The 15,337-nt window shown below is 55.0% G+C and overlaps 1 protein-coding gene across 2 annotated transcripts in view; it reads right to left on the reverse strand.

Annotated features, from left to right (window-relative positions):
• The window catches only part of CDH22 (cadherin 22), a 123,830-nt gene that overhangs the window by 67,905 nt on the left and 40,588 nt on the right, over positions 1-15,337 (reverse strand). For both annotated transcript variants that reach the window (XM_044748537.2, XM_070486009.1), the window contains exon 2: positions 3,169-3,824. In XM_044748537.2, the coding sequence (XP_044604472.1) occupies positions 3,169-3,429 (261 nt within the window). In that variant the 5' untranslated portion in view covers positions 3,430-3,824. The remainder of the gene's footprint in view (positions 1-3,168; positions 3,825-15,337) is intronic.

The following is a 15,337-nucleotide window of genomic DNA, read 5'->3' on the forward strand; positions in this document are numbered from 1 at the left end:
ACCGTGTATACAGTATGTTCAAGGTGGTGGAGCTGTCAGGTGGGACCCAGGATAATAAAAGCTGATACTTACCAAGCACATCCAGGAGCCAGGCGCTCCTCTGGGCTCTTGACATGCGCTAACTCACTGAATCCTCACCACAACCCTTTGAGGAGGTGCTAGTAACAGCCTCACTCAACAGAAAAGGAAACTGAGGCACAGAGAGGTTAAATAATGTGCTCAAGGTCAGAGATAACGAGTAGCAGAGCTGGGATATGAGCCTTGGCAGTCTGGCTCCAGTTGGCCCCCCTGAACCACACACTGGGCCACCTTTCGTAAGAAACTGCTTTGGGCAAATGCTTGCAAAATGATGGAAACTCCTCTTTCCTTGCTGCTTGGAGTGCCTTGCTGGGAGCGGCCTTGACAGTAAGAGAGGAGGGGCTCTGGGTGAAGAGAGTGGAGAGGGAGGTCAAGAGAGTCAGGACAGCAGTGGGGATGATGTGAGAGGTGGCCGTGAGAAGAAGAAAGACCCCTGGCCCGGCACAATGCTTGGCTCACAGCAGATTCTTAACACAGGACAGTTAAATCGCACTGGGCCCAAAGCTCGGGTCAGGAGATCTGCTCTCCTGGGTTGGTTCTGTCACCGTTTTGCTGTGTGGTCTTGGGATGACGTTCTCTGCCTCTGGCCTTGGTTTCCCTGTCTGATAATGAAGAGACTTCCTAGGGCCCTCCCATTGCCGACAGACTATGGTTCACGGAGATGCGGTGGGCTTTGCTCGGCTCGCGCTGCTGAGATGATAACGGCTAAGTGCATGTAGATGAAAGTGGTGAACCAGCGGCTGGTTTCTCTCATCTTCTCAGGATGTGGGTGGCTGGGGAGGCCTTCTCAGAGCCCCAGCTGCTGGGCACACCACAGGGCTGAGGGGCCTGAGACCGCCACAGCTGACACTTAGGCAGACGTGCCAGAGTCCTTCCCTGTCTCTCTGGGGTTTTCCTGGACCGAAGTCCTTCTCCCAGGCCTGGAGGGCTCAGAGAGGTTTGGAGAATCAGGCTGGGATTGGCCTCCAACACACACAGGTTCAAATCCCGGCCAAGCCACTTGCCACTCTACGCCTCTGCCCTCTCTGAACCTGTTTCCTTGCCTGGAAAGGCAACAATGATTTCTATGGGAGTTTATATGGGAATAATGAGAAAATAACAATAAACAAACAACTAGGCTGCAGGCTGAACACTTTCTGGGCTCAGTTTTCTTTTTCACTCCTTTCAACAAGCCTAGAAAGTAGGCTCTCAGCCCCACTTTCACAGATGAAGAGACTGAGGCCCAGAGAAATGAAGTAACTTGTTTAAGGTAACATCATTCATGGATTGGCAGAACCGGGTCTCAAACTCAGGTGTGTCTGGCTTCAAAGCCTGCATTCTTAGCCACATCACCATAGCCTAGTCAGCACTAGATCCTTCTTCCCCATCCCCTCACCCCATTCTACCAACCCCACCATCTCACTGCCCTGGCTGGGAGTCAGGAGTTCTAGGCTCTGCCACTAGTTTGCTGGGTGACCTTGAGCAAGGACATGAACCTCTCTGAGCTCTATCTGTCAAAGCCTTTTCTCAGTTGCAGGGATTAACTTCAGCCACATGTGCGGAGGGGAAAGTAGCCAAGGACCAGGGACGACTCTGTCTGGACCAGAGAAAATCTGGGTTTTCTGCAAGGGAAACCCAAAAGTTTGCATCAACACTTTCCTTCCCTCCCAGGTGGAGGGTCCTGATCCCTGAGCCTCTGAGCTGAACCACTTGCTCAGCCTCCCAATTCTCAGACTCATTCCAGCACATAGGGAGCTCCAGAGCTGGTCTCCCCCCATGTCTGCCCACCAAAGCTTCCTGGAAAGCTGCCTGGCCTGAGCAGAAGCCAGAGACTGCCCCTGGCACCGCCCTGCTTGTCACGCCTCACGAACCCCCGCCACCTCAACACCTCAACTGCCACCAAGTCTCTGAATAAGCCAGGCTCCCCCAGGCCTCCAAGTCTTTGCATGGGCTATGCTCTCTTCCCCATCAGCCTGGTGAACTCCTATTTGTACATCAAAACCCAGCTCAGGTGCATTCTCCTCCATGAGGCAACTTACTGAATGCGTACGCAGTGCCAGGTGCTGACCCATGAAGCTTTTTATGCACCAGGGTGTCTCTGCCACTCTGGGGAGCCCCCAAATGGCAGAGGCTGGATCTTATTTGCCTCTGCCTCTCCAGTATCACACCCACGAGGGGCTCAGGGATCAAAGGGATGAATGAAAGTCCTTCTCAGCTCCTTCTACTCCTAGAGCCACATTATCCAGCATTTACTCAGACAGTTTGAGAAAGTGTCTTTCATGCATTTGCTCACTTAATGAGCAGTTTGTGAGCAATGTTTGTGCTAGGCACTGGGGATTTAATGGGGAGCAAAACAAACACAGTCTAATAGGAAAGACATACATGAATTGCAAAGCCAAACAAACACATGCATAATTAAGTGATATGAAGGGAAGATACTGGGACCTCAGAGGGCACATAACAGGGGGATCTGTCCTAGCCTGGCGTGGTCAGGGATGGCTTCTCTGAGGAAGCAGCATTTGAGCAGATACCCGAGTGTGACTACAAAGTCATCAGTAGAAGCAGCAGGACGGAGCAGTTCAGGGGGAGGCAAGCACCTGGGCACAGGGCCCGTGGCAGGAGAGCGAGGGGCACTGCAGAGACCATCAGAAAGGCATCCAAAGGGTGGTGTGGCCGAAAGTCAGAGAGAAGGTGGCAGGAGATGAGGCTGGAGAGGTCAGATCTTAGCAGGCAATGGGGTGGAATCTGGGCTTGACCCCAAGTGCCGGGCAGCCACAGAAGAATTCTAAGCAGAGTGGGGAGAGCATGTGTGTGACACGATAGGATTTGCAAACTCGTTTCTACATTCCAGATGCACCTAGCTACCAGATGGATTGGGTTTACCTGTTAGCACTGGCTGCTCTGAGATGCAGAAGGAGGAGGACTGGAGAAGGGTGTGGGGATGCCCGAGTGCAGTGCACCATCCTAATCCTGTTGTCTGGCCCTGGCCAGGGGCCGCTGGGAGGAGGCACCGGGGATTTAGGGCTGAGGGAGAAGTGGGGTCCCTTGAGTCTACCAGTGGGTGTCTCCGGGGTCCCGGGCGTGACACAGCGGTGTGGGGTCCCACTTTACCTTGCCCACGTACAGGGGCTCGGTGCCCGTGTACTCCTCCACCACGAAGAACTGGTTCCACACCCAGCCGCGCTTCACGCGGCCCATGCCCGGCGCGCCGTCCTGCCGAGCCCCGGACGCCGGCGGCGCGGGGGTGCCCGCCGCCCACAGGCGGCCCAGCGGAGGCGGCGGCGGCGGCAGCAGCAGCAGCAGCAGCAGCAGCAGCGCGGGCGACAGCGCGGCCCCCGCCCGGAGCCCCCGCCCGTCGGGCCTCGGCCTCATGCTTGGCCTGCGCGGTGCCGGGGCCCAGGAGCATGGACGGGAGGCACCAGGGCGTCGCGGCTCGGTGGCACGATGGAGCGGCGCCGCGTCACATGATGGTCTCAGCGCGGCCGCCGGGGCGCCGCCCCCGACGGGGCACCCGGACAGGCCCGAGGCCCTGCACGCCGGCCCGCCGAGGGGGCGCCCGGCTGGAGCGGGAGGGGGCGCGGCCGCTCCCGGGGCATGGACGGCCCCCGGGGTCCCCGCCCGCGCCCCCCTTGCGCCGCCGCGACCCGATCACCAGGCAGCACCTCCGCAGCTCCCAAGTCTGGTGTGCGCCATGGTCCCTGCGCAGAGGGGTGCTGGTGGAGGCCTGGCTGATCCGTGGATGACCAGGGGCCGTCCTCACCAGGAGCCTGCGAGAGAAACAAGAAAACATCAGAGGAGGCTCTGTATGGGGGAAGGGCAGGGCGAGTCTATCTTTTGTCCCTTAAGTACTAATTAAACACTTATTGTGTGCCTGGCACCGTGCAGCGTGGAACAAACATGACATGACAGTGACCCACCGTGGTCCCTGCCCTCTTGGGCCCAAAGTCTGTTAGTCCTGCCGGCTCCCCCAGGCCCCCAGCCCTGGACCCTTCCTGTGAACTCCCACCCTACACCTCTCCTCTCTCAGCACCCATCCCTCTTCTCACAGCCCCCTCACCCAGCTCCTTCTCAGTGGTCCTCCACCAGCTCCCAAGCCCACAGGAGCAGGACCTTATGAGCTTCGTCCTCTGACCCTGGCTGACAATCTCTCCAGGTCAGCCCCGCCCATAGAAATCTACGCCCCCGCTCCCCACCTCCCCCGCCCCCCCCTCAGAGAGGGAGCAGCAGGCCCTTCCAGACCAGGTCTTCAAGAGCCCTCAGGACCCAGGCCTCCTGGACACACAGACTGCAGCACCTAGCCTTCTCCCTACCACTCCTGCCCTCCCACAGCAGCACAGAGAGGTCATTCCATCCAAAACAGGAGCTCAGGGGAGGCCTCTGACCTCCTGCTAGTCCCCCTATACTGCTTTTCAGCGGTGGGGCACCCGAGTCCCAGAAGGCCCTGCTTGGAGGCGCCCTGTGTGACTTTGGGCAGGGTCACAACCCCTCTGAGCTTGCCTTTGATGTCTCCACATTCCCTCAGAAAACCTTCCTTTCGCAGAGTCTGGAGAGACACATCCATCTCCTCCCCCATCCTGGACCAGCACAGCCCTCCTCAGATCCATCCATCTCTCCTTCCCTCCCTCCACCAGATCCTGCTTTCAGCAAGAAAGGGTCTGAGGGGCGCACTCCTACTCAAGCCATAATGATGAATAATGGCCTGATGTGGGTGTTTACGGGGGACAGCAATGCTGCTTTGATGGAGGGATTTCGGGCCCTGAGAGGAGTGAGTGGAGGTGAGGGGCTCCATCCCCACTCCTTTCCCCAAGCCCAGGGCAGCTGAGTCCAACAGCTCAATCCTGCTGAGCTTCCACTCGGGGCCAGCTTGGGGCTGCATGCGAGGACAAACATACACGAGGGCACAGTTTAGCGGAGTGGGAGCCAACGGCCCCACTAACAACCTACATGCCAGGCGGCTTGTGATCGGGGCTATCAAAGGGGTGCAACCTGAGGCCCGAGGGGCTCAGGGAAGGGAGTGGGCGCAGGGGTCTGGAACGGGGAGGTGGGCAGGAGGGACTCAGGGCTATGTCTTGGAGGAGGGGGCATCTGAGCGGGTGGGAAGCAAGGCCTGGGCATCCCAACAGAGGAGTGTGTGGGCTGGCTGGGGTGGTCTGGCTAGGTTGGGGAGTTAGGTTGAAAACAGGAGGTGCAAGGTGCGTGGCTGGGCAGAGGACCTGGGAGGGACTGGCCTGGCCCCAGGCAGGTCCTCCTTCGGAGGAAGGAAGTGGCTGGAATCTTTGGGGCAGAAGAAATACAGATCATTTCCTGTGACCCGGCACCACAGTAGGCAGTTCTCACGCCTCTAACTCACTAACTCACATGAGTAACAACTGTGAAAATCGGTGTCTTATACCCATTTTGCAGATGCTTGACTCTCTGGTGCTGTTCCCCAGTGTGGGCTCCGGAATTCCATTATGGAAGGGGTTTTGGGGTAGAGAGTCATCTGTTGGAAGGTGGGGGTGACGGTGAGGGGGTTAAAACTGCATTTCCAGGCAATGAGAAGGAGAAAACAAGAGTCCCAGGGAAGAATGGAGGAGTGGAGTCCTGACCGTGCTGTGACCTCTCTCCCTCTGGCCCCACCCTGAACGGATGGAGGTCAGGAGGACCTGAGACTCTGCTCTGAGCATCCCCAGCCACCCTGTCCCACCCTCCTTGCCCACTCTGTGGAGCCTGGGCATGAAGGCAGAGCCAAGAGCTGTGGGCAGACCCTCCCCCACCCTGGTGGCCCCGCTCCGCAAGCCCAGAGCTGTGCCGCCGCCTCTGGGGATCCGGCTTTGATTCCCCACGTTATGGCCTGGGCTGGTCGTAATGAGGCTGGAGTTATGGGCGAGGAGGAGGCGCGGCTGCGAAGCCTTCATTTCCTGGAGCTTATGACTTCCCTGCACACAGAGGGAACTGTTCCCCTGACTCCATCAGGCAGTTCCAGGGCCATCACAGCCCTGCAGGGACTCAGAGGGGAGGGGCCGGTGGGAGGAAGGGTTTGGGGGAGGCTGGGGCCACCTCTGGGAGGGCTGTGGGGAGTGCCGGAGGGGGGAGCAAGGGGCGATTCCCCAACGTGTGCAGGCACCCCATTGTTGCCCTCTCTCCCTCGTTTCCTTTCTTTATAACACGTTTTACAAGAGGTGGGCACACTAAAATTCAATCATTCATTTATTCATTCATTAGTACCTACTACCAGTGGGGAGACAAATGCATTTCATTCAGTTATTCAACAAACTTTTAAAATCATTTCTCCGTGTAAGACAGGAAGATGCAATCAGCTATATATATCGGGAGAGAAATGCATTTCTTCTGGTTATTCATTTACACTTTCCACAAATATTTACATTTCCAAATATGACATTTCCTGATGTCAGCACATGTGCTGGGCACTGGGGACGAAGCAATAAACAAAGTAATTCTTAGCCCTCAAGCAGCTGACCTTCTAGTGATAAAGGAATGAAATCTACAATATAATTTCAGGGAGTCCTAAGTGTTAAGAAGGAAGATAAAGGAGGAAAGAGAGAGGAAGAGAATGATGGAAGGGCTGGGGTGATTGTTACTATAGATAGAGTATCAGGGAGGGCCTCTCAGAGGAGGTGACATTTGGGTGATCTGGAAGAATGAGAAGGAACCCGGCACAAAATGGTTTTCCACGCAGAAAGAACAGCACGTGCAAAGGTCCAGAGGCTGGAAGAAGCTAAGGAACAAGAAGGAGACCACTGTGGCTGGTGCAGAGCAAGGGGGTGGCTGAAGATGAGGCAGGAGAGGCAGGTACAGGCCAGATCGGGCAGGACTGGAGGAGGGAAAGCAAGTTATATTTATTTCCGAGTGTGCAGAGAAGCGCTTGGAGGAATCTTATACAATAAAAACCACAGGAGACCAAAATGGTGTACGGCCATAAGGGAATTTCATGATGCGAGTCTTTTAGCTTCAGAGGGCCAAGCACAGTGGGTTGCAGGGTAGGGACAGCATCACAGAGAAGGTGGCACTTGATGTGAAAGCACGGGAAGGATTTGGACCTGTGGCATTTGGGGTGTTGGGACAAGAAGTGGCTCTCTGTGGAAGGACTGCCTGGGCCAAAGGCCTGGGGTCAAATCTCACTTTAGAAAGGGGCAGCGGCCACGAGTGCTATCCACAGTTGCACAGGATACTTGGTGATGGAGCGAGGCCTCGAACCGGGGTGTAGGGCACCTTTGAGCGAATGGGAGAAGACACCCTTCCGAGGGGATGCAGCCCGGTGCCAGGGGGCACACTGGGCAGGACAACGGTGGCTGACTCTCAGCCCCCACCTGTCCCCTTGGCTGGGCACCCTTGTGCAGGGCGTATCCCGCACTATCATTTGAAGGGTGGAGCCCTGAGCCCCCATCTCGCCTTCCCTGGGGCCTCCTCGCCCCAGTCCACCAGGTCCTCCCTCGGGTGGTTTGACCAGGTTCCCTGGCCACCTGCCAGCTCTTCACCACTCTGCACAACCCTGCCAGGGATGCTGCAGATGCTTCCCCTCCTCCCTTCCTCCCTTTCCTGCTCCAGCTGCTTTTCCTGAGTGGCGGTCAACTGTGGGACCCTGTCCTGGCATTCAGAATCCTTCAGGGGAGGCGGCTGTGGAGCCCTGGACCTGCATTCAGCTCACCGTGAGATCTTGGGCGTGTTGGTGGCCTTCTCTGGGCCACTGGTCTCCACTTACTGTACCGATGTTTAATCCCTGGCTCAGTAAATGTTGTCTTTGCCCTGTCGACTCTTCAGCCTCACCTCCTGTAGTCCATGTGCCCTCCCGTCCACGTACATGCGTGTGGTTCCTATGTGCGTGTGGGCGTGTCTGCAATCACGGACATCAGTGTGTGTATGTGTGTCTGGTGCTCATTCATTCATGCCACAGAAATTTGTGAGTTTCCACTCTGTGCTGTTCTAGGCACAGTGAAAGAAACAGGTGGAGTCCTTGTCCTTGAAGTCAAGTGGAAGACAGACAGTAAACAAATACATATGTCAGATGATGGTAAGTGCTAAGGAGAAAAACAAAGCAGGGTAAGGGGCACAGGAAGTGCTGGGGTGGGGGTTTGCTCTCTCTCTCTTTCTCTTAATTATCTATTATAAATGACGATTTATACAAGGTGGTCAGGGAAGGCCTCACAGTTAAAATGACATTTGAACAGAGATCCAAAGTGAGGGGAGGCGGGAGCTGTGTGCATGACTGGGAGCAGAGTATTCCAGGCTGAGAGAACAGCACGTGCAAAGGCCCTGAGGTCAGTGCATGTTTGCTGTGCAGGAGGGATAACAAGGAGCCCAGTGTTGCTGAAGCAGAGTGAGTGCAGGGGGGCAGCAAGAGATGAGGTCAGAGAGATATGGAGGTGAGCGTCACAGCCTGCAGGGTCTCCTTTGGGTTTTACTGTGAGTGAGATAGGACCCCTACGTAGGTTGAGCAGAGGGATGATATGATCTGAATTATGTGATATAAGGTCACTCTGGCTGGCTATTGTGTTCAAAGTAGAGGGGAGCTGGGCTGGGAGGGAAGTAGGGGGCAATTTCAATAATCCAGACGAGAAGTAAAGGGAGCTTGGACCACGTGGGAACAGGGGAGGTGCTGAGAAGTGAGGCTGTACAGCTGGATATGTTATGGGTCAGAAATGGGATGCAAAAGAGAGGAACCGAGCATGACCCCGCCTGCAGCTGGAGCAATGGGACTGATGGGATTTCCTTTCACCGAGCTGAAGACAACTGTGGACAGAGCAGACTGAGGGAGAAGATCGGAGACTCATTTGAACAGGTTACAATCAAGTCTCGGCCATTTTACTTTCAGATGCCTACTAGTCACCCAGCGGAGATGTCGAGCAGGCAGCCGCCCCTCCAGTCAGGAGCTCGGGGTGAGGTCCTGGCTGCAGAGACACATTCGGGAATTTGGGGGGCATTCAGAGCTGAGACTGGATGAGGTCACCGAGGAGTGTGTGCAGGTGGAGAAGAGGTCCAGCACCTCAACATACGGAGACGGGGGAGATGAGGAAGAAACAGCAAAGGAGATGAGAAAGGGGAGGGCGATGGGTGAGGAGAGAGGAGATATCCTGGAAGCCGCTAGAAGACCGTGCGGTAAGGAGGAGGGGGTCCTCAGCCGTGCTGAGGGCTCTGTGTGGTGGGCGACCATCTGCCCAGCTTTGCCTGTGACAGTTCCACTTTACAGCTGTTATCCTGGCATCACTATTAAAAGTGTCCCACCCCTTTTACTCCCGGTTTGGATGATAAATTATATGGTCATCCTCCTGATAGGGCAAGTCAGATGTGGACTTTGAACTGACCCCTGGGCTCAGCAACACGCAGGCCATTAGTGGCCGTGGCGATCAAAGCCCTTTTGGTGGAGTGGTGTGTGTGCAAGCTTGACTAGAGAGGCTGCAAGAGACACTGGGAGGAGAGTCAGCAGAGACTTATGTGTGGGAGGGTGACAGCCCCTCTAGGGAGTTTTGAAGGTTCCTTTTGCCTGCAGGCGGGCTGGAGTTTATGGTGTGTAAGAGAAAGTGATGGGAAATACAAAAGATTGGCTGGGTCGGCCCTGTGGCGCAGTGGTTAAGTGTGCACGTTCCGCTTCTCGGCGGCCTGGGGTTTGCCAGTTCAGGTCCCAGGTGCGGACATGGCACCGCTTGGCAAGCCATGCTGTGGTAGGCATCCCATGTATAAAGTAGAGGAAGATGGGCATGGATGTTAGCTCAGGGCCAGTCTTCCTCAGCAAAAAGAGGAGGATTGGCAGTAGTTAGCTCAGGGCTAATCTCCCTCAAAAAAAAAAAAAAAAAAAAAATTGGCGGGCTGCTAACAGCCAGTGCATTCCCCTATTCTTCTTTCTTGTTTCAATATTGTTTCAATATTCACCCTCTGGCAGCTTGGCCTTGTGCTCAGCCCCTCCCTGTGAACAGTGATCAGTCTAAACCAATAAGAGCCATTCCCCTCTCCCCACCAGTGATTGGTTTAGAAAATATCATGTCACGCGATTCTAGCCAATGAAATATAAAGGGATAACTGCTGGAGAGCTTCTGGAAATTTTCTTACTCTTTAAAAAGAGATGTCTTGAGGAGAAACTTTTCGTTTCCTGTATGTGTGAGGAGGTGATGTCTGGGGCTAGAGCAGCTATTGTGGGACAATGAGGGGACCCACTCCAAGAGGCCAAAGGGACCTACTAAGAAAAGATGGAACAATCTGTGTCTTTGATGATGCTGTTGAACCACTGGCTTTACCCACTCTGGGCCTTGAAGATGCCGTTCTAGCCCCCAAATCCTCTGGAATCTCATTCTCTCTCTTCTGAACTCCCTCTGACGTGTCTGGCTGGGCCTTCCTCAGGGGTTCGGTGTCAGCTGTGATGGCAGGCTTCTGGAGGACAGAGACCATGCCTATTCCTTCTTCCATCCTTCCTCCTTCCTTCCCACACACACCTGGCAGAGCCACGCACAGCACTGAGGGACTCAGGAGAGTCTGGCCTCAGACAGATTCTGGGAGCTGCTTGGGCAATATGTCTTTCCCTCTCATTGAGGAGCTGCCAGCCTTGCAGATCTGCTGAGGCCCCGTCTATGCTCTGGCCATCGCCGCCACTGCCCACACTGTGTCCTTTCACAGTCTGGGCTGGGTGGCCAGCATGGCCTGTCTTGATTTCTCAATGCCCGGGCACCACTGCTGCCAAGGCTGTCTGACTGCCAGCTCGGTGGCTCCAGGCCCTCCTTTGTCATCTGGCTGTCTCTCTAGGGACAGAGGAAGGGCTTCTTATCCCCCTCCCCCCACATTTGTTTCCCAGCCTCTCTCTCTGCCAAGAGCAAGAAGAGGGGCTGGGCACCGTGACCTCCGGGCAGAACAAAGCAGGGGAGCCTCCATGGTACAGACCGGGGCTCCTCAGCCCGCCCCTCCCCGGAGTTCCTGAGGATCTTCCTAGTCCCTATCTCTGGGGCAGAATTTAACATCCAGAGGACCTAAGATCATGGAGTCCAAAGTGAGACGAAGGTTTGAGTCCCAGTTCCATCATTTTACTGTATGTGTGACCTTGGTCATCTGCTCCTTTCCTCTGAGCCTCAGTTTTCTCATCCAGAAAATGGGGATAATAGTGCTCCCCTCCTAGGACCAGTGCGAGGAATAAATGAGACGATGTGTGTGAAGGGATCCATGGTGTTTGGCAATAACTGTTCACTAATGTAATGATAATGACTATTATTATTACTATTTCTGGTCAGGTGACAAACACTGCTAGACCTCTACCATGTACCAAGCATCCTGAGTGGGTAAAGGGGTTCATAGCGATTTGTCCAGTCATTCATTTATTCACTCGTGCGTTTACATAATAACTGCCATGCAGCCCATGAGCACTCCTCTTTCCGATAAGAGGGAAGACTCATGCGAGGCGAGGTAATCGCCTCCTGCTCCAGGGCTAGGCTGGCGCGGGGGAGGGTGATGCAGGAAGAGACAGCTCATTCATTTATTCATTCACTCCCTCCACCCTGCCCACTGGCTTGGCATGTGCGTGTCCTCTCTCCGTGTCCACCTGGCTCCCAGGTCTGCCGGTGGGAGCTGTGCCTGATAGTCTGGCTCCTGTCTGCCCCCACCGAGTCCCAAGGGCATGGTGCCTGCTGGATCCTGAGCCCAGAGCTCTCTGTGCTTGGCTACTATTTTATCCCTGGGGGAAAATTATTTCTGCCAGCTCAGTGCTCTCCCTCCAGGCTAGAATGGATCCTGATGCAATGCAGGAGCTGGCGAGGGGCCGTGGGGTGCTGGGTAGAGCCCCCTTGTCTCTGCTCACCTCTCGCTGCCCCTGCCCCCAGGTGGAAGCCCCGGTGGGCCAGAAATAAGAGAGCAGACCAGTTACTGCCTTGATATGCCCGTGCATGTGTGTGCCTGAATTTGTATCACTAATGACATGTGCAGGCGCGGTACACATGGGCACTGTATCCCAGCACCTAGATCAACTCCCTGCACATAGTAGGCACTCAGTATGGCTGGAGGGAGTGGCTGGATGAGCCCATGGGCTGTTCCTGGGGCCTTGGGGTGATGTGTATGTCCTGTGAGTTCAACAGTGTATGGCCGGGCTGGGGGGATGTTCACATCCTGAGTGTGTTTGTGTGTGGGGTCAGACTGTGTCGAAGCTTCTGGGCTTGGTGGCTGGCCCATCACCCAGGAGGGCAAAGGTGGGAGGTCAGGGAAGGGGGGATGAGCAGAGCTGGGGCCATATGCACCCCATGTACACAGTTGCCCCATCTGAAAAGGCTGGTCTGAGGGGCCCCAGACTTGCCCCCGTCTATGCTGAGCATGCTGCCAGATGTGCCTTCATGAAGCCCGGCTCAACCTGGAAGTTTCCTCTGTTCAAAACCCTCCCTGGCTCCCTTTCCCTTCAAGACAAAGTCCAGAGTCAAGCCTGGCCTTCTTCAGTTACCATTCAGAGTAACAAAGGGCTTTTCATGCTCAAAGTCCCTATGCACAATCCTTTGAGGTGGGCGCTGTCATGTGCTGTTAGTTTTCAGAAGAGGAAACTGAGGTGCAAGGAGGTTACGTGACTTGCTCGAGGTCACACAACTGGTGTGTTGTGGGGCCAGGATTTGAACTCCGAGCCGTTGGCTCCAAAGCCTATACCGTTAGCCACAACACACGTGGCTGCTCGGGGCCCTGCGAGATCTAGACCTGCCCACTCTACATGATTGTTACTGCATCTTTCCATGTCCCCCCTCTCCCTGGGCAGATGGGACCACCCACTGTTTACTACTTTTGTGCCTCCGGGTCTTTCCTCCTGCTGTTCCCTCTGCCAGGAATGCCCTTCTCTCACACTGCTCCATGTCCAACCTGATTCACTTCTCAGGGCCCCGCCCAATGGCCCTCTCCTCCATGCAGTCTCCCTGCCTCCTCCCCTAGACATGAGCTCCCTCATCGGAGCCATGGCTCAGAACAGGTGTGCCCTTGCCACAGTCTCAGCACCCTGCCTGCTGACTGTGGGCGCCTCCATCACTGCTCTCTGCCCTGAGCTCCTACCTCCGTACCAGGCTCAGAGCGGGCACGGCTGGATGGGTGAGTTAATGGGTGGAAGAATGCATGGATGGATGGGTGGGTGGACAGAAGGATATGTGATGGGGTTGCCTGGGTACTGCCACACCCGCTCCCCCAGACTGCCCTTCTATGGCATCATTTCCTTCTGCTTGTTCCACTTAGCGGGTCATCAAATATTTATTGAGCACCTACTATCTGCCGGCTATGGTGCTGGAGGCTGAGGATGCAGCAGTGAGCACATCCGAGCCCGTGCCTCCATGGCCTTCCGTTCCATGTGTGTGTGCACGCGTGTGTGTGCAAGGGGGAGGTTCTCGTTAATTCAATAGCCTCACGAGTAAATGTGTAATTACCAACGGGGTCATGTCCCACAAAGAAAAAGTACAGGGGACCCCCTGCTTAGCAGGGGACACAGCCTCATCAGGGGTGGGCAGGTGAGGGCCAGTTCCCTGAGAAAGGGGTTTGTGAGCTGAAACCTAAAGAATGAGAGACATACCCCGGCACGGGTAACAGAAGGTGCAAAACCACCTTCAACAGGCTGAGAGTCCAGGGGCCAGAGCGCGGCGAGTGAGGGGGAGCAGCCGCCCACGAAGGGACTTGAGGAGCATAGTTTTCAGCTCAAGAGCAATGGGAAGGCCTCGGAGGGGTTTTAGCAGAGGAGATGTGATCAGATTTGTGTTTTTAAGGAGATCACTGTGCTTGCCGTTAAAGAACAAACTGGATGTGCAGGACCGGAAGCAGGGACCAGGGAGGAGGCGGTGGCAATGTCTGGGAGAGAGATGGCGGTGGTGGCTCAGGCCAGGGAGGCCGTGGTGGGATGGAGAAAAGGTGACAGATTCGAAATATTCAGGAAGCAAAATGGACCACATTTGGCGACGGATCAGAGATAGGGAACGAGGGAGGGGGCGACATTGAGAATGACTCTTGGTTTTTGTTTCTGTTTTACCTGACCTTTATGGGTCACCTCTTAAGAGCCAGGCACTGCTTGAGCACTTGGTCTGCATCATCTTGCTTATTCCTCACAAAAACCCCACAAGGTAAGTTATCATCCCCCTTCATATCTCATTTCACTCCAATAAGAATGCTGGGGCAATGGGACGCAAGGGGGCTGGTCCCGAGCTTTGTTCCTTTGCGGAACAGCCTTGACGGATCAAAGGAATAGGGGAGGAAGAAAGAGAGGCAGGTTGCATATTTTGAGCTGATTCTGAGTCAGTGAGAATAATGACAAATAACACTTATAGAGCTTTTACTGTGTGCCAGGCGCGGTGCCATCCAATTAGCTAATAATACGTAACACTTAATTCCATGCAGGGCACTTTATATGAATGATCTGATTAAATTCTCACAGCAACTCTCTTTAAAATTTCTATTACAGAAGAAGGGAAAGTGGTTCAGAGAGGTTGAGGGACTTGCCCAAGGTCACACAGCTAGTTAGTGGTGGATCTGGAATTCAAACAGGCTGTGGCAGGGGGAGGGGAATGAGGATGGGCAAAGAGGTGCTTGGTGGATTCCAGGAAGGAAAGAAAGGCCTGTATTTGGCTCCAAATGTGAACCATGTCCCTACTCAAGGCCTGACCTCCCACTCAAGTTACGAACACGTGTGTGCATACACACACACACACACACACACACACACACCCCTTGGCTGCCACTGCTCACCTGCCCCGGGGTGGCCGCCTAGAACCTCCACCCCAGGTGCTCCAGGCCTGCACCTGTCTCCTGCCCTGCCCCCGCCCTGCCTGCCTGCTGGTGCCGCAGGCAGAACCCGCTGTACATCATGTTGACAGTAGAAATTACATCCCGAGCTGCTGTTTTACACCGCGCCCTGTCAGAACTCACCGCAGCCCAGTGATCAGGACAAATTGAATACCATCCTGGCCGTGTCAATATTTATTCCATTTTACAAACGCGGCCGGATGGGGGGCAGGGCCCCGCTGTGGTACCAGCCAAGCAGAGCCCCGGGAGGCCCTTCTCCCGCTCACGCCCGAGCCGCCTCCTCCATTCTCTCCTGCCCTCTTCCTCCTCCTCCTTCTTGACTTTGCGTATTCAGTTAAAATTGTGAAATTCAACATTCATACCAGAAAGTGCACAAATCATAATTGCAGAGTTTAACAAATAATTATAAAACGAACCCCATGTATCCACTCTTTGATCAAAACACTGAAAATCGCCCCCACTTCAGAAGCCTCCTGCCGTGTCCCTTCTTGACCGTGACCCACTGCTTCCCTCCATCTGGGCTTTTATGATAACCAGTTCCTTGCCTTTCTTTGTAGTT

This window comes from Equus asinus, chromosome 15, assembly GCF_041296235.1.
Source record: "Equus asinus isolate D_3611 breed Donkey chromosome 15, EquAss-T2T_v2, whole genome shotgun sequence".
In the NCBI taxonomy this organism is placed as follows: Eukaryota; Metazoa; Chordata; class Mammalia; order Perissodactyla; family Equidae; genus Equus; species Equus asinus.